The sequence below is a fragment of the Mustela erminea genome, chromosome 1 (genome assembly GCF_009829155.1).
Source record: "Mustela erminea isolate mMusErm1 chromosome 1, mMusErm1.Pri, whole genome shotgun sequence".
In the NCBI taxonomy this organism is placed as follows: Eukaryota; Metazoa; Chordata; class Mammalia; order Carnivora; family Mustelidae; genus Mustela; species Mustela erminea.
The window spans coordinates 58,725,716-58,751,637 of NC_045614.1; the positions used below are offsets into that span (position 1 = coordinate 58,725,716).

The 25,922-nt window shown below is 53.3% G+C and overlaps 2 protein-coding genes across 4 annotated transcripts in view; both read right to left on the reverse strand.

Annotated features, from left to right (window-relative positions):
• Positions 1–2,684: 2,684 nt before the first annotated feature.
• On the reverse strand, positions 2,685–10,414 carry ABTB1 (ankyrin repeat and BTB domain containing 1). 3 transcript variants are annotated; one of them, XM_032338033.1, is made up of 12 exons: positions 10,227–10,414; positions 8,935–8,962; positions 8,752–8,807; positions 7,576–7,720; positions 7,302–7,461; positions 7,166–7,211; positions 6,701–6,817; positions 6,496–6,614; positions 5,868–5,966; positions 5,593–5,760; positions 3,372–3,572; positions 2,685–3,294 (listed from the first exon to the last, which is right to left on the reverse strand). In XM_032338033.1, the coding sequence occupies exons 1-12, from the start codon at positions 10,240–10,242 to the stop codon at positions 3,088–3,090; spliced, it is 1,362 nt and encodes a 453-aa protein (XP_032193924.1). In that variant the 5' UTR covers positions 10,243–10,414; the 3' UTR covers positions 2,685–3,087. The 3 variants fall into 3 exon arrangements, with proteins under 3 accessions (XP_032193924.1, XP_032193852.1, XP_032194000.1); XM_032337961.1 differs by having other exon boundaries at positions 8,900–8,962; positions 10,227–10,413; XM_032338109.1 differs by lacking the exon at positions 6,701–6,817 and having other exon boundaries at positions 8,900–8,962.
• Positions 10,415–10,538: 124 nt separating this feature from the next.
• The window catches only part of PODXL2 (podocalyxin like 2), a 36,348-nt gene continuing 20,964 nt past the window's right edge, over positions 10,539–25,922 (reverse strand). Inside the window, exons 3-8 of the mRNA XM_032338199.1 lie at positions 24,488–25,290; positions 23,652–23,726; positions 14,634–14,790; positions 14,005–14,066; positions 11,577–11,756; positions 10,539–11,074 (exon numbers count right to left, since the gene is read on the reverse strand). Of these exons, the coding sequence (XP_032194090.1) occupies positions 10,862–11,074; positions 11,577–11,756; positions 14,005–14,066; positions 14,634–14,790; positions 23,652–23,726; positions 24,488–25,290 (1,490 nt within the window). The 3' untranslated portion in view covers positions 10,539–10,861. The remainder of the gene's footprint in view (positions 11,075–11,576; positions 11,757–14,004; positions 14,067–14,633; positions 14,791–23,651; positions 23,727–24,487; positions 25,291–25,922) is intronic.

Consider the following 25,922-nt stretch of genomic DNA (forward strand, 5'->3'; position numbering starts at 1 on the left):
CCCTAGCCACCTCAGGGCCGCAGGAAGCTGAGCCACACCGGCTTACTACCATTTCCTTCCCCACGGCTCTCGGAGGCTGTTTTCATTGTTGCAACACTGCGCTGAACACCTTCCCCACCTTAGACCACAGGCGGCTGAGAACAGGAGGAAGGTGTGATGAGGTGGTTGGTGAACGCCCCTGTGGCCGAACTGCTGAGGGGACTGGCCACCATCCCAGGGAACCCGGACTCTCCAGGCCCCAGTGCCTCCCTGGCAGGCACAGCTCACCAGTCTCACTCTCTCAGGGACCTGCAAAGTGCCACATCCAGAGCATTTCCCCTGAAACCTACCCCCTTAGGTTTTCCCTTACAATCTGTTCCAAAACAAATATGCTTTCAAATATTTTAAAAGATGGGTTCGCTGTGTGAGTTCACTTTTGTCCCTAGTATCTATTTTTTATTTTTATTTTTTTTAAAAGATTTTATTTATTTGACAGAGAGAGAGAGCGAGCGCGCTTGCATAAGTAGGCAAAGTGGCAGGCAGAGGCAGAGAGAAAGGCAGCCTCCCCGCTGAAAAAGGACCCCCATGCGGGACTCAATCGGACTCTGGGATCATGACCTGAGCTGAAGGCAGCGGGTTAACCCAGGTGTCCTTGTAGGATCTATTAAAAAAAAAAAATGCATCATAATCAGGGTGTCTGGGGTAGGGGGTGCAGTCGGTTAGGCATCTGACTCTTGGTTTCAGCTCAGGTCTGATCTTGGGGTCATGGGATCAAGTCCCATGTTGGGCTGGTACCCAGCGTGGAATCTGCTTGGGATTCTCTCCCTCTCCTTTTGCCCCTCCCCCCCACTCGTGCTCACTTTCTAATAAATAAAATCTTTAAAAAAATGCATCATAAGGGGCGCTTGGATGGCTCAGTGGGTTAAGCCTTTGCCTTCAGCTCAGGTCATGATCTCAGGGTCCTGGGATCCAGCCCTGCGACTGACTCTCTGGCTCAGCAGGGAGCCTGCTTCCCCCTCTTTCTCTGCCTGCCTCTCTGCCTACTTTATTTGATCTCTGTCAAATAAATAAAATCTGTAAAAAATTTTTTTTTAAAGTAAATGCATCATAATTTTAAAAAACTTTTTCTAACGTTTAAACTTACTACATACCTTGGCGCATGTAGGAGTTGGTGTGGGGTCTAAGGTGGGACCTGTGGCTCTTGTGCCACCAGCCTGGACCCACCCTTCCTGTCTGGGTGCCCAGAGCAAGCAGAGTGACCTTGCAAAGCTTAAATCAGCCCCTGCCGCACCCTCCTCGGCTCTCCCTCCACACCCTGGGTGGAGCCCAGCATTTCACAAATACACAACAAGCTCACTCTGTGGGCCTGTGTGGGCCCCTTCCCAAGTAGCAAGAACTCACCTTAAATGCCCCAAGCAAGGAGGGGAGGTACAATCAGAGTCATCCCAATTGACAGCTGGGTAAACTGAGGCACAGAGCTGTAACCAGGCAGTAAGATGTAGAGCCAGGGTGGGAACTCTAGCCATGCTAGCCTCCCTTGGTCTCATCCTGGGCCTCTTTAGGCTCCTAGGTCCAGCCGCCCTCCACCCAGCATGCCCCACCGTCCACTCGGCAAGTTCCTCTCCCCCTCCCTCCCACACATCACCTCCTTACCAACTGCATACCTCGTTCAACCGACCCATCCGACCTTACAGCTGACCCCATGTGAGCACTGTGCCAGACCAATATGGATGAAATGCATGGGGGACTTAAGGAAAAGACCCCAGAAGTTGTGGAGCTGACGACCAAGAGTAAAAAGGCGCAAAGGGCCAGAACAACAACTGCAGGGAGGGCCAGGAGCCCGACCGTTCTGCCCCGGGCAGAAGGGGGCAACCGTCAGGGTATTTGTGCCTGGGCCTCAGGACCCCAGGGACTGGGGTGAGGGACCAGCTACAGGACATCCTGAGAAAGCCACCTCTGACATCCTTGATAACCACAACCCCTGTGGCAGAGCCTAGGAGGTTGCCCCAGGAGGGAGGCTGGCCCTAGGTAAGGGCTCCCCACAGCCAGTGGCCAGTGGGCTGGGGAGTAGAGGGAGCCAGGCTAGGGCTAGCTGGGGTCACTGGGCTTCCTCCTACCCTTTCCACTTCTACCCTTGCTCCCTGGCTCTCCTCTTGGAGCTGCAGAGCAAGCTGCTGCTGCAGGGCTGACGGAGGCCTCTCCCTTCTGGCCCTGCCCACCACCCAGCATTGGTCCTTACAGGTGGAAAACACAGGTGCTTGTGGGGAGACACCATGGCGGGATGAACAGCCTCTGGTATATAGGCACTGCTCAATAAACAAGTGCTAGAAACCAGTCTGCCTTGGAAACCAGTCCTTTCCTGGTGTGAGGGGGAAGCAGCCTCTGCAGTGGCCCAGTCAGCCCTCCCACTAAACCTCCCCCAAGACCACTGAGGGCAGGGGGGTGGGGAGGGGAGAGGAGGGGTCGGACTTCACCAAGAGGACCCCAGAACAATTGCTGTGCCTGAGGGGAGCCCCACTGCTGGGGAGGCTGGGCCCAGCAAAGAGGGGCTGCCTACTCAGACCCACACACACTCCCAGCCCCCAAGGAGTCCCCGTTGGGCACCAAGCCCTTCCCAACTTGGATGAGGGGATCTAAACCCAGAGCTTCCTACCCGGCCCTCCCCAGCGCCATCCCTGGAGCCCACCCAAGACACAGGCTCAGGCTCCCACAGTGAATCAAGCTTTATTGCCACACACAGTCTTTTTTGCTCCCTGTGGGCCAACTCTGCACCTCAGGGAAGCCTGCTTGCTGGCTTGGCTTGGAAGCAAACAAGCCAGGGCCAGGAGAGAGGGGGTGTGGAGGGGTTCCAGGGGAGGGAGGCCCAAAGAGACCCCTACCCCAGGTTTCCCTGAGCAGTGCCCAGCCCCAGGGCCTTGGGGGCTGGCTTGTGTTGGGGGAGGGGAGCTCACCCTGACCCTCCCCTGGGGCTCCCAGGCACGTGGGGAGAGGGGTACCCCACGGAGCCCCCTCAGCCCACCACAATGCCCTTAAGGGTGCAAGGAACAGAAAGACGAGCTGCAAATGTGCACACGCATGCATGTGCGTGCCCATGCCATGTGCGGACAGTCAGCAGTCCAGGCCGATGGACACCAGCAGGTCCTCCAGTGCCCGTAGCCGCTGCTGGGCCTCCTCAATGGCGCTGTAGGTCTGCACCGTGCTAGCCACGTGGAAACGGATGTCGTCCACCAGTGGGATGGAATCTGTCTCCTGCCGGGAAGCCACGGCTGCCGCCTCCTCCCGCACGGCGTCCACGAAGTCTTCCCGCTCCACCAGCTGCGGAGAAGCCAGCTCAGAGCCGCCCGCCACCCGCCCTCAGACTGCCCCACCCACCATGGCTCCCATGGGCCCACCTTCTCGATGACCTTGGCCATGTACTCTGTGCACTGGTCCTCAAGGCGCGCCAAGCGGAACAGCTTGGCCACACGCCACACGCCTACCACGCTGTCCTCATCCAGCAGCTGGGCCAGACTGCGGCCACACAGCCGCTTCAGGCCCGGCAGCAGGTACATGTCAGCAACGCTCAGCACATCATAGGCCGCCTCGGGGGGCAGCTGCAGTGAAAGAAGGGGTGAGGGAGGGTGCGCCCCAAGGTCACCGAGGCCACTCAGGGCCCTGGAGCAAGGCAGACCAGGAGCTCCAACCCACACCTCACAGGGCCCAGACTGCTGCAGGCACTGTGGGACCAGAAAGGCTGAAGGGGACTGGGGTTCCCGGGCCCCAGGCAGGCTTGCAGGCCAGAAGCAGCAGGGCCTCAGCAGGGGAAAGAGGCTGAGCTGTGAATCACACAGAACGTCTTCTGAAATTCTAGCTGTGGGACCCTCCTAGGCAAGTCACTTCATCTCTGTGTGCCTCAGTTTCCCCCTCTCTGGGAGGCACAACCATGCCCACCTCAAAAGACTGTCAGAAAACAGAAGGTGCTCCTCTAAACTGAGGCAGGGGTCCCCCACTAAGGCGGTGCAGTAACTCTTCACCTGCTCCCACACCCCCACACCGGGACTGCACACTGGGAGTGGGGTCAGCTCCCATCCAGACTTCGGATAGGCACAGGCAGCAGGCTGGAGACAGGGTGGGCAGGACCTCTGCTCGCATGTCCAGGCTACACGCACTGCTCCGCCAGGCCAGACACTTTGCCTGGGACACACACATCCCTCCCCATGAGCCCTTGAAAGAGAACAGCTATCAGCGCCTCTGCTCTCTAGACAGGGAAAACTAAGGCACAGAGCAGCTGAGTAACTGGATCTGAGGTAACACACAACTTGTGGACGGCTAACCCCAGTATCAAACCAGGTTTGCAGCCCAAGTCCACACTTCTAGCCATTAACAGCTATCCTCAGTGGCAAAGCTCCCTCAGGAATTTGGGGGTGGGGGTCATGGACCCCAGATGGCAGGAACCAAAGAGCTGTGCCACAGGAGGAATGAAGTTGAGGCAGGAGGAATGGAGGCCAGAAAGGGTGTCTGAGTGCAGTGGCTGCTGGCCTTAGGGATGGGGGCGCTAAATGCGGCGAGCACAGGGCTAACATCACAGCCCAGCCGGTCTCCTGCGCCTTCCTCCTGACCAGAGGCCACATGTCCCAGCCTGCGCTCTGGCAAGTGAGTTCTCTCCAGAGCCACAAAACTGGCGTGTGTGGCCTCCACCTGGCCTATGACAAGGGAAACTGCTTGCCTCGTCTTCCTCTTCCTCCTGACACATGAATTAGTCCACACCCCGACCTCTAGATGCAGAGCAGAACGCCATCTCAGGTGCTGAGGACCGGGTCCAGCCCGCTCTTTCCCAAGAAGTGTGAGTGGAACACAGCCACACCGGCTCACTTCTACCCCAGCTAGAGGGTGCCTGTCGCGACGGCAGCGTAGACCGGCCGGGGCAAGGATGCTCGTGCACACAGCACTTATACCTGGTCCTTGGAGGTCTGCAGACCCCTGCCCTAGGCCGGGTCACAGGGACAAGATGGAGGGGACAACCTGGGTCCCAGAGCATGCACTTGGTGCACGCACCTCAGACAAGAAGGAGAAACAAACTTCTCTCTCCTTTAAGTTACCAGATGTGGGTGCTCTGTTTATCGTTTGTCCCAGTGGCCTTTTATACACACACACACACACACACACACACACACACCCCTTCAGCACTAGCTCTGGCTGCCCGTGTCACCCACGTTAGGGATGCTCTGGGGCAGCTGAAGACCCAGGGACACAAAAGAACAGGGCACAGAAATCCAGAACCTTGGGCGTGGGCTGCTATCTAGAGGCAGGAGGCTCAGGGTACCCCACTGTTGTGATTCAGGGTTACTCCCCCCCCCCCACCCTCCAACTGGAGAACTCAGGGACCCAGGTGGCATGTGCTCATGGTGTGGCTCCCACCACTCCTTCCTGCTCTGGAACCGACTGAGGCCCCTCTGCCTGAAAGACAAATCCAGACATGTCCCACACTTTCTCTCCAATCTCCTGGAAAACCAGCCCCATGGAGCCAAGCAGGACCTGAGTCCTCCCTTTAAGCCCTGTGGAGAGCGGGCTGTGGCCCTGTCCTGACTGTCACACCCCCCAGACCAGTGCCCCCGGCCTGCCCGAGCCCCGCACCTCTGTGTGGTCGCTGTAGATGTAGTAGAGCACGTGCGTGAAGATGTCGGGCGAGATGCCGTGGAGTGTGATGGCTGGGAGGCCACCTGAGGCCTCCAACTCCTCGTTCTCTCGGAAGTGGTCATCCAGCAGGGCCCGGAAGTAGTCACTGCGGCCGCAGAAGAAGGCCTGGGGGAGGCTGGGCTCAGGAAGGGCAAGGGCTGGGGCCCATGCCCAGAGAGCTGGCCGGGGACTTAAGGCAAGGGGGCGGTGGTGTAGAGGGGAAGGGACGGCACCTTGTGGCAGAGAAAGCTGCAACCTTCCACCCGGAAGCAGACATCGGGACAGCTGTTGAAGCCGTCAGGGCAAGGGAAGGGCAGCTCCCCGAGATCACCCTGGGTGGGGGGGAATGGGAAAAAAAAGACACCCTCAGAGCGGGGGGGGACAAGGGAGAGTAGCCAGCCCCAGTCAAAAGCCTGTTCTAGCTCAACCCCTGAGGGCTGGACTGCTGCCCCATTTGAAGACTTGAGTACAACACCAACAACAAAAGTAAAGTAGGCTCAGAAAAGGGAAGTGACTGGGGTGCGTGGGTGGCTCAGTGAGTTAAGCGCCTGCCTTTGGCTCGGGTCATGATCCCAGGGTTCTGGGATCAAGCCATGCATGGGGCTCCCTGCTCAGAGGGGGAGCCTGCTTTTTCCTCTCCTATCTCTCCCACTGTTCCTGTGTGCTGTCAAATAAATAAAATCTTTAAAAAAAAAGAAAGAAAGAAAGAAAAGAAGGAAGGAAGGAAGGAAGGAAAGAAAGAAAGAAAAAGAAAAGGGAAGTGACTGACTTCAGGTCACAGAAGGGTTGAACCCGAGAGTGGGACCTGTCTACCACAGCTATGCCCACATCGGGCCCCATTCCAGGGTGCCTTGCACTTACACGGAGCTCAAGGGGCAGGGCGCAGTCAGCCAGCAGGGCCATGTCCTCCCGGAGCCGGGGGTCTGCTGGGGGGGGCTCGATAGTCAGCACCTTCACACATGTGCCTGGCTTGGATGCCACTGTGGAGGGGAGAGTATAGCTTCAGGGACCCAGGTGGGCCTCGCCAGTTCCCACCTGATGCCCTGGACCTCAAGCCTGGACGCACCGAACTCGGACACCTTCTCGCACTTGGCCTCCAGGTCACTGAGCAGGTCCCAGAGCTGGCACTGCTTGGCCAGGCGCTCACAGTCGCTAACATGTTCCACACCAATGTCCAGGCGGCCTAGGTGCGACACAGGAGGCTCAGGACCTGAGAAGAGCCCTCCACTGTCCCCAGCACTGGGACTCCTGGATCTACTTGCTGCCTTGGGTTTCCTATCGGGAGCCACTGCCTGAGTTCTACAGGCCCCGGGACAGACAGGAAGAGGGCTCAGTTTGCAGGCGGGACAAGCTCTTCCTGAGCAGACACACTGGCTCATTGTCTCCTAGCCCATCCAGGAGGCAGGTGGAACTGCCCCACACTGCAGGGGATAAGTACCAGGAGATAAAATGGGGGGTCCAAGGCTACAGGTGGGTCTGCTGCTGGACAGAAATACCGTCCCTGCCTGCCCACCCTGGCCCAGAGATTCACCTGTGTAGAGGTACTGCAGCAGGGCCCCAAAGGCCACAGGGTTGATCTGTAAGCAGAGACAGCCAGGAGGAGAGGTCAGAGGTGGCCACCCAGCACAAGCCCCCTGCTGTCTCAATGCCCCCCGGGATGGACGCACCAGTGGGTGCCTCAGGACCACGACGTTCTTGCCCTTCCATTTGGTGTCCAGCATGTTGGCAAAGTAGGCACTGCGCACGCCCAGGACACAGCGATGTGCCCGGAAGGGCTTCCCGTGCACAACAAAAACCACATCGCTATGGATGCCTTGCTCCAGAAGCCTGGGAGGGGGATGCGCAGGGGGTGTTCAGTGTGCGACTCCCCCCAGTCTCAGCACAGCAGCCCCCATCCCACTGTCCCACTCCACGCACACCCAACCCTGCACCCCATCTCACCGCTGCAGGAAGTCGTCGTAGTAGTCCCGCCTCCTGCAGGAGGCTGTCACCTGCTTATAGTCACGCAGGGCCCGGCGAATGGGGTCACTCAGTGCTCCATAGAGGCAGCGTTCCCCATCAAAGGTGTTGGCCTCACAGCGGGCTCCTGGGGGTAGCAGGGCTCACTGGTCAGCAGGGTCAGGAACATGCACACCGTGGCTGGGATAGGGCCTGGAGGAAATCCTCATCTCTCCCCCTGCAACCTTCCCACATGTAGGGCCTAGTCCTGTAATGTGGAGCCCCTTCCGAATTACCCTGGGCCCACTCTGACACTATACTCTCCCCTGCCAGGACACAGGCACATAGGCACATCTGAGCACCACACACTAAAAATAGAGCAGGCTCAGAGACTGCCCTGTTCTATGCACTGGAGGGACAACCATAAACAAGTACCTGTTCTAACTAAGCTGACACTCTAGTGGGTCAGTGGCCAATAAACAGGTTAATAAATGGCAGGTGCTATGAAGAAAAAGCAAGTAAGACAAATGGTAACAGCAGTTGTGGTTGTCACATAGTGAGGCCATGGAAGGTTACTGGGGCTGTGACCACATGCAGAAACCTGAATGGAATGAGGAAATCAGCCACGCAAAGATCTGAGAAAGGGCCATCTAAACAGAAAGAGCAAGTGCAAAGGCCCTGAGGTAGAGGCAGACTTGGAGTGCCAGAGCACTGGAGAAGCAAGTATGGCTGGAAGACTGAGCACTTGGGGAACCAAAGGAGGTGAAGCCAGAGCAGGAACAGCAGGTCAACAGAAGCACAAAGACTGGCAAGGCATTCTAGTTTTATGCTAAATACAAAGGCAATCTTTGGAGAACTTAAAGCCTATCAGGCTTAGGAGACCCACCAGGCTGCATTATGGAGAACAGACTATAGGTGGGGCAAAAGGGACAGTCAGGAGACCAGAGAAGGCTGGCTTTGAGGCTGGGGAGAGGTGTGCTATAGCTGGGCTGGGTGGTGGCAGTGGAGATGGGGAAGTGGACAAGGCAGAAAATAGGTTCTGAAAGTAGAACCAACAAGACTTGCTGATTGGATGTGTGTGGGGGTGATGGAAAGACAGGACTTGATGGTGTTTGTAAATGCAATCCACACACACACACACACACACACACACACACAGCCTCAGCACCCCTCTCTCACCATTGGCCAGAAGATAGAGTACTAGCTCCTCGTGCCCACACAGGCAAGCATAGTACCTGAGGGAGAAAAAGGAGTACAGGAGGGAGTTACCAGGACTGAAAGCCCCTGCCCCACACCTGCCATGACCACCCACCCAGCCGGCACTCACAAAGGGGTGCTGTCCCACTTGTCCCGCACATTCACCTCCACGTCCCGTTGCTCCAGCAGGTACCTAGGCAGGGAGGAGGTCAGAGCTCGAGTCAGGACACGTTCATGGTCTGTGAGAGGAGACCCACAGACTGGGGAAAGAGAGAAAACATCCCTTTTGGCTGAGGGAAGTCTCCCCTAGGTGAGGGCAGATGACAGGCAGACCAGAGCAGTAAAGGCATTCGAAGCAAACGGACCAACATAGGTAGACAGGGTGTAGAGCTGGGAACTCAAAAGGCAAACACTGAGCCTCAGAAGCAGGACCCCAGAGCCCAGGAGGTCGAGAGTCTGGCCTGAAGGCATTTGGGAGAGAGGAGCTGATGACGGGCATCTGTTCTGCCAGAGCCCTCTGGCTGCTTGGGCCAGCAGAATGGACCAGGGAGACTGGAGTCAGGGAGACCAAGAAGGCTGCTGCAGGTGTCTGGGTGGTGTGGAAGCGTGAAAAGAAGTGAACAGATTCTAGAAGCCAGAAGTCAGGAACATGGTAGCCAATGGCATGTAGGAGGCGAGGGGGGCCATCATGGATGGTGATGAAGCCATCACTGAGGGCAGGAAGCCTGGGGTAGACGTCCAAGCTGGCGGGGAGTGCACTTGAGTTGCACTCAGCTTCAGGGGTTATCAGCTAACTCCTAGGTGACAGCTGCTGCTGGGGGGCAGGGGGGAGGGGACCAGGGACGCTGTGGGAGTCAGGAAGCCTGAGACCAGCCCAAGCGAGGTAGTGGTGGGTCAGATACAAGGAACAGGGACGGAAGGGCCCACGAAGTGAGATGCCCCACATCCCAAACAGGCACCCCGTCACTCCCTGTTCTATGGCGACTTCTACGCAGGTTTGCTTTAACTACACTTAGGAGTTTCCAAACTCCAAACTGGAGTTTCCAATCCAGGGATCAGAGGTTAATTCTGGGTCCTAGCATGCCAGTCCCGGAGCGCATCAGCGCGAAGAGCCACGTTTAGAGCCCGGGCCCGCCTCGGGGTCTGACCTCCCGGTCCTGAGCACTCAGAGGGCGACCCTCCTCTCCGCGGCTCCGCGTAGCAGTCCTCTCCTCCGGGACCCCAGGGAGTAAAACACCCCCCAGCACTCCGTCCTGGAGAACCCCGGCTCGGAAAGCTGCCTCGGCCCCCTGCTGGGGCGCCCAGGCGCTCTTGCCGGATGTGGCCATCTACGGTGGGTCCGGCGCGGGGGCTGCGGCGGCGCAGAGGCGCGCGCCTGTCCCGAGCCGGTCCACCGCAAGCACCGGGGCCGGCGGCACCCCTCCCACCCCGCACCCCGGGGGCTGCGGGGTCCTCACCGCACTCGGCCCACATCCCCCTTTCTGCAGCTGGCGAAGAGGTCGCTGGTGTCCATGATGCGGGCAGCTCGGACCCCGGCCGAACGACCTCAGGCGTCGGTGGCTGCAGCAGCGGCGGCGGCGGCGGCGGCGACGCGCCCCGGCCGGATGTAAACACACGCGATCCCGCCCCGCTCCGCAGCGGCGCCTGGCGCCCGGAGGACCGACCCGGGCCGCGCCGCCCCGCCCCCTGCGCCCTCGCCCCGCCCCCTGCGCGCCCGCCCCGCCCCGCCCCGCCCCGCCCCGGAGCAAGAATGAGTCCGGCAGGCGAACTGGCTGGGCCCGGCGTGGTCTCCGGGCGGGTTTAATGGGGGTCCCGGGACGCGGCCGGGGAAGCGGGGCCGTTCCGGGACCGGCCCCTTGGGGCGTCAGGTGGGAATGGGGAGGTCTGTGCCGAGACTGTTCCATGAGTCGGTGGGAAGCGGGAGGACCCCGCACCGAGGGCCGGGCTGCGGGAGAGCGGCCGGGACCGGGAGGGGAGGGGAGGCGCGGCTGACCGCTCCGGGTCCGCCCGGCTCGTCCCGGCGCAGCCCCAACGGGACGAGGGCACGGTCGCGGGGTCACAGCGGGCCAGAGCGGCTGGCGGGCGGGCTCCCTCACAGGTGCGTGTCCTCCTCGAACACGTCCGAGTCCTCGGGGTCCCGCTTGCCCCCCATGAGCGCGCTCCAGCCCCCCGGGCCGTTGACTGCCCCGCCGCCGTTCAGGCTGGGCTGCTTCTCCTGCATCTCCGACTGGCTGTCGCTGGCCACGTCCAGCGTGGGGTTGTCGTGGCAGCCGTTCTCTACGAAGCGCAGCTCCTCGCCGTGTGACTGTGGCGGTTGGGAGAGGGCCGCTGGGCGAGCGCCCCAACCCAAGCCCCCACCCGCCCGAACAGCTCCGAGCACACGGCCTGGAACCATTCACTGTTCCTTCCCTGGTCTGTGAGACCGGACACAGGGAACCCCCAGCAGACCCTCGAAAGATGTCTGTCCCTTCTGTCCTGTTCCCACAACCAAACTCCTGATGAGACTTTGCACTCAGCAAGCGGGGGGCCTCCCTGACACCATCTGATCTCTCCCCACAGCCCCCACAGCCCCCACTGCACGTCTATCCCCTATGACTGGGCAGGTGCCCTGCAGACAGGAGGGATAAACTGCGGGGGAGGCTCTGGACAAGCAGCTTCAGGAGCGGACGCCCATCCAAGGACAATTACTGCCACCCCACCTGCAGTGTGGACAGTGAGTCTCAGATGACTGAACCCTCTGGGTACTCTCTCCTCCATAGGCAGGACCCCCAGCCCAAGCCCTCCTGCCAATGTGTCCCCATGCTCACCACATGTTTGAGCTTGGGCAGCCGGCGCTGCCAGCAGTTATAGAGCAGGCCCAGCACGATGATGATGACACAGATGGCACCGATGACCACCAGCACCACAAAGAGCGTCCCATAGTCACTGCGCACCTGGCTGGCCCGTGCCTGGCAGCTGCTTGTAGTGGAGTAGTTCTGGATGCCAATCTGGGGGTGGGAGGGGCCAGTTTCCCCAGCTGAGGTCCTGGGTGTCAGGGCTCCCCACGGGGCTGTAGGGTTGGGGCTCAGGGACAGGGGATAGGCTTTGAGAAGAGCTGGCATGCTCCTGACTATGCACTCTCAGAGGCCTGGACCTGTGCTCATCTGGGACTCCCATCCCTGTCTCTGCCCAATTGCCATCTGTTCACCGGATGGCAGCCCCAAGCCTCTTGATGCCATGCCTCCATTCCCAACCTCCCCTTACATCCCCTCCATGGCTCTGCCCTGATCCTGTCCCTGTTGGGGCAGACGTCTGCCTCCCCTAATGATTCAGGTCCCTGAAACACAGCTTCTACCTTGAGTGTGGAGGTGTTCTGTCACCATTATGGACAGTGCAGATCAGGATGCTGGGGACAGCCCACATCCTGGGCCACCACCAGCCTCCCAGCTTCCCCCCTTTTCCCACTAAGAGTGGGTGGTGACCAATGGCCCACCACCCATTTGGCTGGCCGGTACCTCCACTACACTGCAAGCTGTCCTGGGTGGGCTGCTCTTCTCAGGCCTAGAGACTGCTGCACCCCTACTGGGCCAGGCAGGTGCACTCTCCACAAATGAGCACCTCAAGCAGAGAGCAGGAAAAGGGAGGTGCTATCCTCGTAGGATGACAGGTGCCAGGGTGAGGGGGCTATCTACTAGCTTCCAATGCAGTGGCCTGGGAGCCACCCTTTCTGCCTGGAACTCCTCTACATGAGGCCAGGTCTCATCACTGCCTGGGTGTCTGTGAACATCCTGTCTATTTCCAGTACTTTTCTTTACTGACTTTTTAAATGATCAAAGGTCAGTTTCTCTTGCTAGGTTCAGCTACCTAACTGAAATTGCTAAATTTGCCAGACGAGGTCAGTCTGAATAGTGCCCAGCAAAGCTAGAACACCCAGAGGCAGGGAGAGGCAGGAAGTTTCTGTGGGAAAAAAAAGATGAAGACCAGCCCAAGTTTCCACCTGTCCGCCCATCCCAGCACCCTGTGTTCATGAATCCAGAACTTAACAGCTGGGAAGTCCCTTGGTAACCATCCAGGTAGTAAGGACAGCATTGTGCTTAAAGGCCTGGGCTCTTAAATCCTTCAGGCCTGGTCCAAAGCCTGGCTCTGCTGCTTTCTGGCTGTGCGTTCTCAGGCGAATCACTTCCCTTCTGTGGGCTACAGCTCCCATCTTAAATAGGACACCAATGGTATTCAACAGGGAACCCTGTTTAATCCTCACGAGGCAAGGGCTGGCACTGAGGGCTGAGAACCCAGCGCAGAGAACCCAGCGCAGTCTGGCACTCAGTAAGTGTTCAGTGTGCTTATCAAAAAAACCCCAAACCACCAGCACCACCACCTTTCCGCCTTGCGTGTGACCGATAAGGAGGTGGGGTGCATGGTCATGCACAGCTCATCTTTCCCAGCTGTGAAATACTGCAGAGCCTGGGAGAAGGGAGAGGGCTGATGCCAGGTCACTGGGTTTCACAGTGAGCAGTTGGCATGGTGGCTGTCCTGGGGAAAGGAGGAGAGGAACCCAAGGTCCTCCCCATTAAATAAAGTAGAACAAGGAGCAAGAAGACCAAGGAGAAGGACCAAGGGGGGTTGCCCCACACACAGGCCCCGGCTCTGTTCAACCAGGGTGCTCAACAGGGGTGGCTGGCAGTGCAGAAGGACAAGCTGGCCAGAGTGTTGCTCAGCCCATGTCTCTAGGACCGGCCGTGCAGCTGGCCAACTGCACTGGGTCAGGGCTGCTCCTCAAGATGGTGGGGCCGTCCCCTGAGCATGAGCCCTGTCCTGCCAGATGATGCCTGACTGATGGCTTCTGAAGCATGCCCACGCCTGTTGTGTTTTCTTTTGTGGCTTCTGAAACTGCATCATGCTCTCCTACCCCACAAGGCCTCTACCCAGTTCCTAGGGCAATTCCCACTTACCCACAAGACTCCCACTGACCAGTCCAGATCCCCCTCGGAGGTCCCATTCTGAGTCCTATCCTGACCACCACCCGCTCCGGGCCCTTTCGCAAACTGCGGTGGTGCATACACATTCCGAAGCATTCGTGCACTCCATCTCTCCCGCGGGAACTGTGTCTTAGGAGGACTGAAAGGAGGAGCTGTGCAGAGCAAGAGCTGGACTTCTGCTCCTTTGCACCACGTGCCGGCTATCTCCCACCCTCAGGGAAGGCAGCCCTGCTCCCAGAGCTGTAAGGAATGAGAGCGGAGTAGGTCCCTGCCTTCTTACCTCCACCAGATTCCTGCGGATGTCACCCAGCATGGAAAGGACGTCTTGAGTGGGCACCACCCCTGGGGGAAGACACCATCATCAGCACAGCCTTGGCCAGTGGGGCACACCCAACTCCCTAGGATATCCTCTGGCCTAAGACTCCAGAGGCTTGTTTCCCTGCTCCTGACCACATGTAGACCCCATGGTGTATGCACTCCCCCTCTCCCCAATGCTCGCTTTCCACAGGCTGCCTCATTGCAAAGGAGTGAGTGACTGGGCACCATGTGACAGGTGGACACCGGCTGTGGTCACTCCCACAGCCCCACACTTCTGCATTCTGAATACGCCCCCTCTGTAGCCCACCACTCCTGTGCAGTACCTATTGTCTCCTGCCATGGTGCTGAAACCACACCTCTTCCCCTCCTGGTCCCCACGTTTGCACCCTCCTCTTCTTTGCCCGAACTCCAGTTCAACTCCAGTTGAACCCTACATTAGGGGCCCAACCACTACCTCTTGTTGCAATCCTAAGGCCCAAGGTCAAAGCCTCTGGATGCTTTCCTGTGTTTCTGTAGACCTCCTGCAGCCCGCGAGAAGTGGTTTGATGCTGCCTCCCTGGGCCCTCCCTTCCCTGTGCTGCCCCCACTCACCCTGCTCGCCCACCAAGGTCATCAGAAGATGCTGCTCCTTCTCACTGGGCTTGCTCAGGGAGATGTGCCAGTCCCCATGGCGGCCACTGCCATGGCGGGGCAGCACCTCCTCCACCAGGGCCAGGAGCTGCAGCCCTCGGTGCTGCCGGAACACTTCCTGCAAGGACAGAAAGAGAACCCCCAACCCAGTAAGCGAGAGGGCTCTACTGACACCCTACCTCCAGGTCTAGCCCCCACTCCAACCTCCAACCTCCCAGTGGTCAAACCCTGGGAAAGGCCATCTGGCTATTCTAGAGGGGACTGCTCTTATAGACCTGGAGACCATCGAGAGGCTCTGAGCCCAGCCTTTGGGCAGAACTGTGGGAATGTCATATCCACTGGGCATCCAGATGCTCCTTCCTGCCTGAGCCAATCACATGAGGAGGGTGTGGGGACTGCCAGGGGATACTTGCTATTGAACTTGAGGACAGATGCATTCCAGTGCAACAAGTCTTGAAGTGGGTGTGTCATGTGTGATGGCCTACGGAAGTCTGCTGATCAGGCCTGAGTATTCAAGTGTACAGCGCAAGGGATGAACATACTGGGAGATCAGGCATGCAACAGACCAAAGATGCACTCCAAACCCAGGAGGAGAAGTGGGGAGCAGTAATAGGCTCACCTCTCTCCCGTCATTGCAGAGATACAGCCCAAAGCAAGGGAGTCAAGAAAGCTGTCTGAGTACTCTTACAGTGGCACTGGTGGCCAGAGGAACTAAAACAGATGCAGTTAAAATGGTAACTCCTGGAAGCAGCGGCCAGGGGCAGGAGGAAGGATATAAGCAGATTTTGTTCTCACCTGACACTAGCTTGTACTGTTTAGATTTTCCTGACCTTGTGTAGATATGATTATGTAATTTAAAAAACAACAACAAGAGGCAGGTACTGGCCGGGAACTCAGTGAGTGGCAGAAACCCAGGCAGGCTACGACCTAGTCCCATCAGGGAAGAGACCTTCCACTGGCCCTGCAGCTGCTCCCCACCCCCAGGCTCCTCTCCAGCAGCCTTCTTCCTCCAGTAACCAGGAAATCACTGACCCCAGTTCCTGGCCTCCAAACCTTCTAGCAGCACACCTGTCCCAGCTGTTAAGCTTTCTCTTGAGTGCCCGGCCTTAGAACTTTGACCCAGGGCTGCCTGCCAGGCCCAGGCATCTCATCAGACCATGTGGGGCCCTGACATTCCCATCTCCTTTCTGGTAAAGCCCAAGCTAGCGAGGCTTCCTGGTCATCATCCCAGCATAAAGGCCACCAAGGGGACTTGTTACCACGGCAAGTGCCAGGTGCAAACGTGAGCGTTGGCCCTCACTGGCTGAACAGAAAGTCAACTTGGTTCTGAATTTGGGAGAGAACTGATACATGGAGATAGTCACATGCGCCTATTCCCAAAATAGTTCTTACCGTCTTCATGTGCACGTGTGTGCATGTGTGTGTACGGATGGGGTACACACCTGCATCTGCCTGAGCAGCAGGCTCTGTACCCAGCAGCCTCCCTGCTTACAAAAGGAACACATCCCCACCACAGGCAATACTTTCCCCCATGCCACAGGCCTGTGATCCCCCATGTGTGCAGACCCATGTTCTGGGTCAAGATGTCTGCCTGGCTTAAGCCCGCAGACCCACAGTGTCCATTCTGGCAGCATCTGATGACTATACATTTCGTGCCATTTATTTTGTAGATGGGAACTGAGCGTCAGTGGCCTGGGGAGAAAGCCCTGAATTTGGAGTCAAAGAAATCTGGGTTCAGATCCCGGTTCTGCCATTCATTAGCTCTGTGACTTTTAGCACAACACTGCACCTCTCTGAGTCTCGGCTTCCCCCTCTGAAGAGGTAGCTTTGGTCCTAACACCATGCACTTATGTGAGGATTAAAAGAGAAGTGCTTATTCAGTCACAGGTGCCAGGACAACTGATTATCCCAGTGTAAAAGAAAAAAAAATCACACTATAGTCAATTCCAGATGGACACCAGATCTAAAGCTTTTAGAGGTAAGCAAAGAAAGCTATCTTCAGGGGTGCCTGGGTGGTGCACTCTGTTGAGCATCCAACTCGGGTCACACAGACATCTCAAGATCATGAGATCCAGCCCCATGTTGGGCTCCATGCTCAGTGCAGAGTCTGCCTGAGTTTCTCTCTTCCTCTCCCTCTGTCCCTCTCCCCTGTGTGTGCTCTCTCTCTCTCTTTCTCTGTCTCTCTCTAAAATAAATAAATCCTTAAAAAAAAAGAAAGCTATCTTCAAGACCTCTGAGTAGGCAAAGATTTCTAAAATGAACTTAAAAACACTAACCAAGAAGGAAAAAATTGGTAAGTTAGATTATTTTATGATCTATTTTTTAGAAATTGAGAACTTCCATTTATCAGAAGGTACCATTGAGAGAGGAAAAGGGCAGCCCACCGAATAGCAGCAAATATTTATGAGATATATATGTGATGTGTGTACACACACACACACACACACACACACACACACACAGACATCTCATATCCAGGATATAGAAATAATTCACAGAAATCAATTAAAAATAGTCAAGATGACCCAATTGGATGCAGTCAGTCAAAACACATATGAAAGGGTGCTCAACTTCATGAATCAGGAGTATGCAAAATAAAACCACAAAGTGATGCCAGTATAATATACAGCTTGAAAATTAATTAAATTAAATGAAGAAGACAAGGGGAAGGGGTGATGGTGACAGGGGAGAACCAGACGTGTCATGTGCTGCTGGAGACAGAAGAAGTTGTGCAAACACTTTGGGAAGTTGTGGGACAGCATCTGTTCAGGGTGAAGAGAGGCAGAGACCATGGCCCCGCAGTGTCACCCATGAGAACAGTATCCAGATGCTCACCAAAATACGTGTCTGAGAACATCCACAGTAGCCCACGCCCCATAGCCTGAAGCGGAACTACTCCAAGACCCAGCAACATTAGAGTGGATACATGACTGGAACACTAGACAGAAGCACAGTGAACAAACTTCATTATGTGCCGCCATCTAGATGAATCTCAAAAAGAAAACGCTGAGGGCAAATAGCCAGACTCAAAATAGTGCCTACTGAATGACTCTTTATACATAAAGTGAAAGAGCATGCAAAATCAGTGTATGGGGTTATAAACCAAGAAAATGGTTTCCTTTGAGGGAACAGTGTCTGGAAAGGAGAGTGAGAAGGGCTTTTGGCAGTGCTGATCGTGTGCCACGTCTTGGTGAGGGCGCTGATTACATAGGTGTGGTTCTTTTGTGATTATCCATCAAGCTGAACACTTAGGATCTGCGTGCTTTTCTGGACATACACTGTAATTCATTAGAACTTTTCTGAAGTGCAATGCTCTCTTCCCTGCTGACTCCTGGGTGGATGGTCTTTCCCTCATATCACACTGTTTCTCCCACAGTCAAGGTTCCAGCTCTCCTGCTACCATCCAAGCCCTTGTATCCAATGCACTAAAGTTACATGTAACTCCTCGAAGTGTCTGGTATGGTCCTGATGGCAAACAGGAAGGGACACGTAACCCAGCCCATCATTTTGACTTGTGGTATTACAGCAGATAGAACTGACGACAGTCCTGCTCTTTCACCTTGCTATAAACACAGACAAACACTGGGGGAAAAATATAGGCAGGAACAGAGGGAACTCAAAGCCAGAAGAGTGAGTAGGTGCTAAAGCTACAGCAATTCGCAGGGGTGCAAGACCCAGAAATGAAACCCAGGAGCTGGAGACTTGGCTTTAAATGTTGCACATTCTTGGCCCCCATGAAATGAAGAACTACAGCAGAGTACCACGATGGAGCCTGAAGCCCCAAAGACCTGCCCTTTCAGTGAAATTGGACTCAAAAACATTCCTGCTCACCTGGAGGAGCTGTCATGGGCTCTCCCACCTGCCCAGGTCCATGGGGAGGAGAAAAATGTCATCCAAGATCACTTAAAAACTCAGGCTTGTGCTTTACCTGGGTTTGGAGTCCAAATGTCCTTCATGATATGAAAATCCAAACCAAGAAATTAAGATGAAAGCTGACCTACGAATGCTGGAACTTCCAAAGTTTCCCTGAAACCACTCTGGTGGAAATCTTTTACAACCTGGGGCTGAAGAGGAGATCACAATAATAAAGAACGATCTATACCAGGGAACAAGGTACAAAGCCATAAACAGGAGAACTGACATTCCAGGATGTCCTGTTACTAAAACAAAAGGAAAGAAATCATGAAATCAATATACTTAAGCTAATTCAGAAAATGAAGGAATAGAAACCATAATGATAGAAAGGAACAAAATGAAGAACAAAGGGAAGGATTTGGAACCAAGGAGAAATTCTAAAAATATAAAACAGTTATCTATATTAAAGATTCAATGGATGGATCAGACAAATGATTAGACACTGCTAAAGAGAGTTATTAATTTAAAAGATAAAGCTAGGAAATTATTCAGAATGCATCAGAGATATTTGTTTATTTATATTTTGGAGAGAGAGAAAGCGTGAGCAGGGGAAGGGACAGAGAGAGAGTGAGAGAGAGAGAATCCTCAAGTAGCCTCCCGGCTGAGCATGGAGCCCCATGTAAGGCTGCATCCCAGGACCCCGAAGAGCTAAAACCAAGAGTTGGATGCTAACCCACTGAGCCACCGAGGCATCCCTCATCAGAGAAATTTTAAAAAGAGAAAGCATGAAAGCATTAGGAGACATTATAGATAGATAAATAAGGCCCAATAAACTTCTAATGAGAATGAGAGAGAAATGGGAAATCTGTAGCATGTAACAAACTGCATATTCAATCCTACTCCCAGGAATTTACCCTGAAGGTACATCCCAACAGCAGAAAAATACATACACACACAGTCATTCAAAGCAGCCTTATACATAACTGCACGATACTGGAAAGCACCCAAATGCCCACCACAAAGGAAATTTAATAAACAATCCAAAATACATACACATCATGGGGTTATTATTATTCAGTTGTAAAAATTATTATTCAGTTGTAAAAATAAAATGATTGAGAATAATCTCCATGAACTAACATGAAGTGATTTCCAGCATACATTGTTAAGCAAGAAAAGCAAAACACAAAAGAGTAGTGTTATGTATGAACGGAGTTGCGTTCCCCCAATAATTCATATGCTGAAGTCTAACCCCCAGTGCCTCAGACTGTGACTGTATTTGAAGACAGGATCTTTCAAGAGGTGATTAAGTTAAAATGAGCTCATTAGGGTGGCCCTATCCGATCGATCGGATGGGGTCCTTACAAGAGGAGGAGATGAACGACACAGTCACACCCAGAGGGACCACGATGTAAAAACACAGAGGGAGGATGACCATCTGCAAGGCAAGGAGAGAAGCTTCAGGAGAAACCAACTCTCCTGACACCTCGATCTTGGACGTCCAGCCTTTAAAACAGTGAGTGAATAAATTTATGTTTTTAAGCTACCCAGGGTGGTACTTTGTTATGACAGCCCTAGCAAACTAATAAAAATATAAATATATGCTACGTTTCCTGAAAGAAAGAATGGAAGAAATGAAATATCTGTCTGCTTATTGCTATAAAAAGAAACCCAGGAAGAATAAGCAGAAACTAATGAAATTGGTTACCTAGACAGAGTGGGTGGGAATGGAGGGCAAGAGGTGATGGGGGAGAGGGGTATTTCTCTAAGCACACATTTTTGTGTCATTTAGATGTTTAGAACCACACTGATGTTTTACACGGTCAAAAATACAACTGAATCAACAAGGATGAGGGGGGTAAGGTCCAAAACTGAATACAAACAGTAACAAATAAACCTAACTATGTCTCAAATGTGTCTCAACTTACTCTCAGATGGTCTGGAAAAATGCTAAAAGCTGTTGAATCTGGCTGAAAGATACAAAGGATATCTTTGCACTAGTCTTCTGAAATTATATCAAAATGAAAAGCTACCAAAAAAGAACATGAGAAAATTAAGGACATTCTTTACACTAATAAGGGCTGATACAGACATATCCTTGTAGAAAGAGCTGCTAAAGGGTATATTTCAGGGAAAAGGCAATTAAATTTGCAAGAAAGGAATGGGAATGTGAAAAGACATGTAAGCAAAGAAACAAATGTATTAATAAAGTAAATTAAGCACTGACTGATAATAATAATGACTGATCCTCAACACCACTAATCATCAGAGAAATGAAAATCAAACCCATAATGAGATTCCACTTCATACCCATTACAATGACCACTACTCAAAAAAAAAACCAAAAACCAAAAACCAAACAAACAAAAAAAAACAAAACCCCAGAAAATAGGGGCACCTGGGTGGCTCAGTTGGTCAAGCTTCTGCCTTCAGTTCGGGTCAGGATAGGGTCCTGGGATCGAGCCCCACATCAGGCTCCCCGCTCAGCAGGGAACCTGCTTCTCCTTTCCCCATCCTCCCCATACTCTCTCTCTCAAATAAATAAAATCTTTAAACACACACACACACACACACATAAATAGAAAACAAGTGTTGGTGAGGATTTGAGAAACTGGAACCTTGGTCCACTGCTGGTGGGAATGTGAAATGGTGTAGTCACTGTGGAAAACACCACAGATTTCTCTAAAAATAAAAAAAAATAGAGGCACTATATGATCCAGCAATTTCACTTCTGGGTGTACATACCCAAAATAATTGAAACAGGGTCTCAAAGTGATATTGGTGGATTCACATTCATAGCAGCATTATTCACAACAGCCAAAATGGGGGAAGCTACCTGAATATCCATCGATAGACAAATACATACACAAAATGTGGCCTATAGATACCATGGAATATTATTCAAACTTAAAAAAGGAGGAAATTCTGACACACACTGCAACATGGATGGACCTTGAGAACATTCTACTGAATGGAATAAGGCAGCTGCAGACGAACAGATACTGTTTAAGTCCACTTATAAGACGTACTCAGAGTAGCCCAATTTCTAGGACAGTGGTTATCAGGGGCCTGGGAGAATGATTAATGGGGACCGAATATATTTTTCAAGATGGAAATTCTGGAGATTTGTTTCATAACAATGACATACTTAACACCATTGTAGTATCTTAAAATGGTTAAGATGATCAATTTTTGTTAGATCTTTTTACCCTGGTAAAAAAATCCATCAAAAAAAAAAGTAATGACTAATTAGGCAGTGATCAAATAGTAAATGAGAAAAACTATCAAGACAAAAACAGGGAAAGCAGAATGAAAGCATTTTTATATATGTATGTGTTACTTGGAAAGAAGACGGACAATATCTTTAGACTTTATTGTTCAAATATGCACATACAAAATTTAAGGGTCTCAAGGACCCTTACTGTGGTCTCTAAGTACCATTTCCCAATAAAAGGAATGAGGGCTTGGAGAAATGTTGATTTCATGCCTGGGGGAAGGAAAGTACAAATGAGTCCAAACATCCTATCACACCAGAAATCAAGGAAACTACCAAACATTAATTAGTTGGCCAAAAAGACTTAGAAGCCAACTCAAAGAGGTTCTCGCTGGCCAGAGATGGGGCATGTAAAAGCATCAGTAAGAATAAATAGTCACTGTAATAGATTCAAACGTATCAATCATGTTTTTAAAAAATCTACTTGTTTATTATTTATAGTGGGAAAAAAAGAAAACAATCTTCTGGATCACTTTTGAATTAAACACAGGCATATACTTTCACTTTTCCCCAAACCCACTAAACGAGAGTAAAGAATTTTTTCAAGGTCTAAAAGCACAAAGACAAAACCAAAACAAAACGGAAGAGGAAACAAGAACAACAAAATCTGGGCACTGGAGGCATATGGATGAGTTAGAATTTCCTGATCTAGCAAGCCCCAAAGAGCCAGATCCTCAGCTGAAATGGGACAAGCTGAGAAGGAATCACAGGTACACTGTCAAACCCCCAACTAACATGCTCTTGAATAAGCAGCATGGGTTACCTTCTGAAGGGAGGATGAAAATGGTTCTAAAAATAGGAGAACTGTTTGAGAGGCTGTTTAAGAAGCAGCTGGATCCCTAATTCCTCTTCCCAGCACTGCAGAGCTGACAAATGTCCCTGCCCCCTGGCAGAAGCCTGGAAATTGATTCTGCAAAGAGGGTAAAAGAGAGGCCCTCTGACCCAGAGGACATGGGGCACCACTGTGGGAGGGGGCTCTTGCTCAAAGATGGAGTAAATGAATTTGCCTGTGCTCTGTGAATTTGCCCTAACACTGAGGTGCCCAGCCCTCTCCCCACCCTGCCTCCCAGAACACTGACAACCAGCCCTTTATGCTCCCAGTAGGACAGACATTCCTTTTTCAAAGAATCTAGTCGCCCAAGAGGAAGGACCTAAAAATGTTGACATTAAAAACTCAAATGGCCCAGCCAGTCCACCCTCCTGAGAAGTCAGTTAATAAACCCCACTCCAAGCTCAAAGCTTCATACCAGCTTGTTGATGGCCCTCCTTAAATAGCTCTGAAAGAACCTACCAGACATCTGGGGAGCAAAGGCAAGTGAGAAAACCAAGGCCAAAACCAACAAATAAGGAAAGCAACTTTTTAAAGACAGTTTCAATATGTTCCAGGCGATAAGACATTGCACACGTGAACAAAATTATTCCTTGAGGGCTCCTAGGTGTCTCAGTGGGTTAAAGCCTCTGCCTTAGGCTCAGGTCATGATCCCAGGGTCCTGGCATCAAGTCCCGCATCGGGCTCTCTGCTCAGCAGGGAGCCTGCTTCTCTGTCTCTCTCTGCCTGCCTCTCTTCCTACTTGTGATCTCTGTCAAATAAATAAATAAAATCTAAAAAAAAACCCACACGCACACAAAAAACCTATTCCTTGAAATTAAACAGAGTAGGGCAAGAATAAAAGAGCCCTTAGGAATTTAAACATATGAAGGCACTCCTCTTTTAGACTTGGGTGGGGGCTGGCTCCTCCCCTGGTTTAGGCTAGGCCCCTCCCCACACCCAGCATGCTCCCCTCTGCCCAGGTTTGGCCACACACCCCCTCCCATCCTTCTCCGTGGCCCCCGCCTAGCTCGGCACTCACACAGTCTATGTTCTCCGTCATGTTCAGAATGATGTAGTTCTTCCCAGCCAGATTGCTCCAGTCTTTGCAGATCACCTGGACAGTGAGACCAAAAGAAGGGCCACAGTTACAAAGGCACAAGGAAAGGCAACTGGAGAAAGCACAGATGGAAATCTTTGAGAAGCCGGATGGGAAGGCCACCTGCAGGTCTGTGACAGCTAGGTGGGGGTCGACAGCCTCTGCAGGGTGGCAAGCTCCAGCCACAGGCTCACAAACGCAGATGTCTCTAGGGACCACACTGAGGATGACTTCAATGAGAGGAGGGGCCTGACAGGGCTTTGCCCGAGCTACAGGCCTTCAGTGGCAACACTGTGGGGGTTTCACGTGCCCTAGGCCAAAGGAAAACAGGCCTGAAGGCCAGATGCACAGGCTGGCAACTTGGAACTCCCCTTCCCTTCTCTCCCTTCCCAGGTGCGAACACTGGCCCAGGGCGTGTGTGCTGGGCAGGGGTGAGGAGGAGAGCAGAGGGTAACTGCACATCCAGGGTGGGTGTGGAGATGGGGGGTGGGGGCACAGGTCAGGCGGTGGGAAGGCCACGGGAGGCAGCAGTAGCACTGAACGAGGCCAAGCTAGGGAAGCTGAGCTCTTCCAAGAGCTTTGCGTGTTAAGTGTGGTGAGAACACCCGTACAGGGCTGTGAGGCGTGCATCCCAAAAGTTCTGCTGGGGTTCTACATGCTATCCAAGGGCCTCCCACCTCAGCCTGGCAGACCTTCCCATCCCCACTGTGCAGCCAGGGGATGACCAGACCCCTTAGAGAAAGGTGCTGCCAAATGGCCTTCATGTGTTCTCACTTTACCTGAGTAGAATCCCAGGGTATTCTGGACTGGGCTTCGGCGGCCTGTCCTTCTTGGGGCTGCTGACTAAGGTCTTCTTGCCCCAAAGTAGCAGAGGAAGGGGTCAGTTCCACATCTCGGGGGTCTAGGGGGAAAGATGCTGAGGCTCCAGGGTAAAGGGGATCTTCATCTGGGCTCTCAGCCCCACTGGGAGCTTCTGTTTGGGGAAATGATGCCAAGGACGGCGCCTCCCCTTGCTTCCCAGTCAGCCCCACTGCTCCCACAGTGGCCTCCTCGCTTGCTTCCCGAGGGGCCTCAAACTCTACCCCATGCCCCTCGGTTGGCAGCATTGTGCCCCCTGCCTCCTGGCTGATGAAGTCCTGACCCCCCAGGGTCGCTGTACTTGGGGTGACTGCAGGAGGTGACAGGCTGGGCTCCATGCTGCTCCCCACTTCCACACCTGAGGAGGCCTGGTCCCCAGATTCTTCATGCCTGTGTTTGGCAGCCCCTGGCATCTGGCTGCTGCTGGTGGGAGAAAAGCTGTGGACCTGAGTATGGGCTTCTTCTTGGGATCCGTTCACAGGCAGGAGCTCCTCTTCTTCCTCTTCCTCTTCCTCTTCCTTCTCTATCTCCTCCTTCTCCCTCTCTTCCTCCTCCTCTTCCTCCTCTTCCTCCTCCTCCTCTTCCTCCTCTCCAGGAGCCATATGCCATGGTGGCTCCACCAGGTTCATCTTGGGCAAGGGAGAGGGCAGACTCGGCACCTCTTGACCCTGGCTGGTGTCTTCTATTGGACCCGCTTTCTCAGTCAAGTCTGGAAAGACGTAATCTAAGGACAGAGACAGAAACCTCATTTGCTAGTTTCATCATCCATCACTGATCTGTTCAGTATTCACAGAGCAGATGACATAAAGCAACCATGAGACCCACAGGGGGACAGCAGGGAGTCGGATTACCAGTCCTTTTGGAAAGGAGTGGGAAATAAAGCTAGACAGTGAGGGTCAGGGGTGGGGCAGACTGTGGGAGAGACGAGGGCCAGGCTAGTCCTTCTTTCCTTCATGACGAAAATGACACAAATCTGCCACTAAAATTCTGTGAATACAGGAACGTATAAAGTAGAAAGAAAGTGTTTATGATCGCACCCCTGGGAGATAGCCCTCGTTAACAGTCCATGACAAGAAGTTAACATCTCTATGGTTCTTACAATGCATTTGTGTTTCCTCTTCTGGGGATTTTGCCAAGAAGACCCCAGACAAGCCATTAGAAAAGGGTCCCTTTATCTCTTTCCCAGTGGGTTGTAATGGGAGGCCTCTTGGTAAAACCCTCAATGAGGTCTGAGAACCTTCTGATCACAGAGACAGACAAGACACAGAGATCGTGACCATTGTTCCTAAACTGTGTGTGCTCTTTTGCTGAGATTTAGGCCCTGGCTGGGAAATAAAAAAAAGATATCAGGAGAGC

Excerpts from the sequence above, each read along its gene's own strand:
- ABTB1 (XM_032337961.1), bottom strand. The coding sequence starts at position 10,282 with ATGGACACCAGCGACCTCTTCGCCAGCTGCAGAAAGGGGGATGTGGGC. Across the intron at positions 7,212-7,301 it reads TGGTCCTGAGGCACCCACTG|ATCAACCCTGTGGCCTTTGG; the intron begins GTGCGTCCATCC and ends CTCTGCTTACAG. Across the intron at positions 6,615-6,700 it reads CGAGAAGGTGTCCGAGTTCG|TGGCATCCAAGCCAGGCACA; the intron begins GTGCGTCCAGGC and ends TCCCCTCCACAG.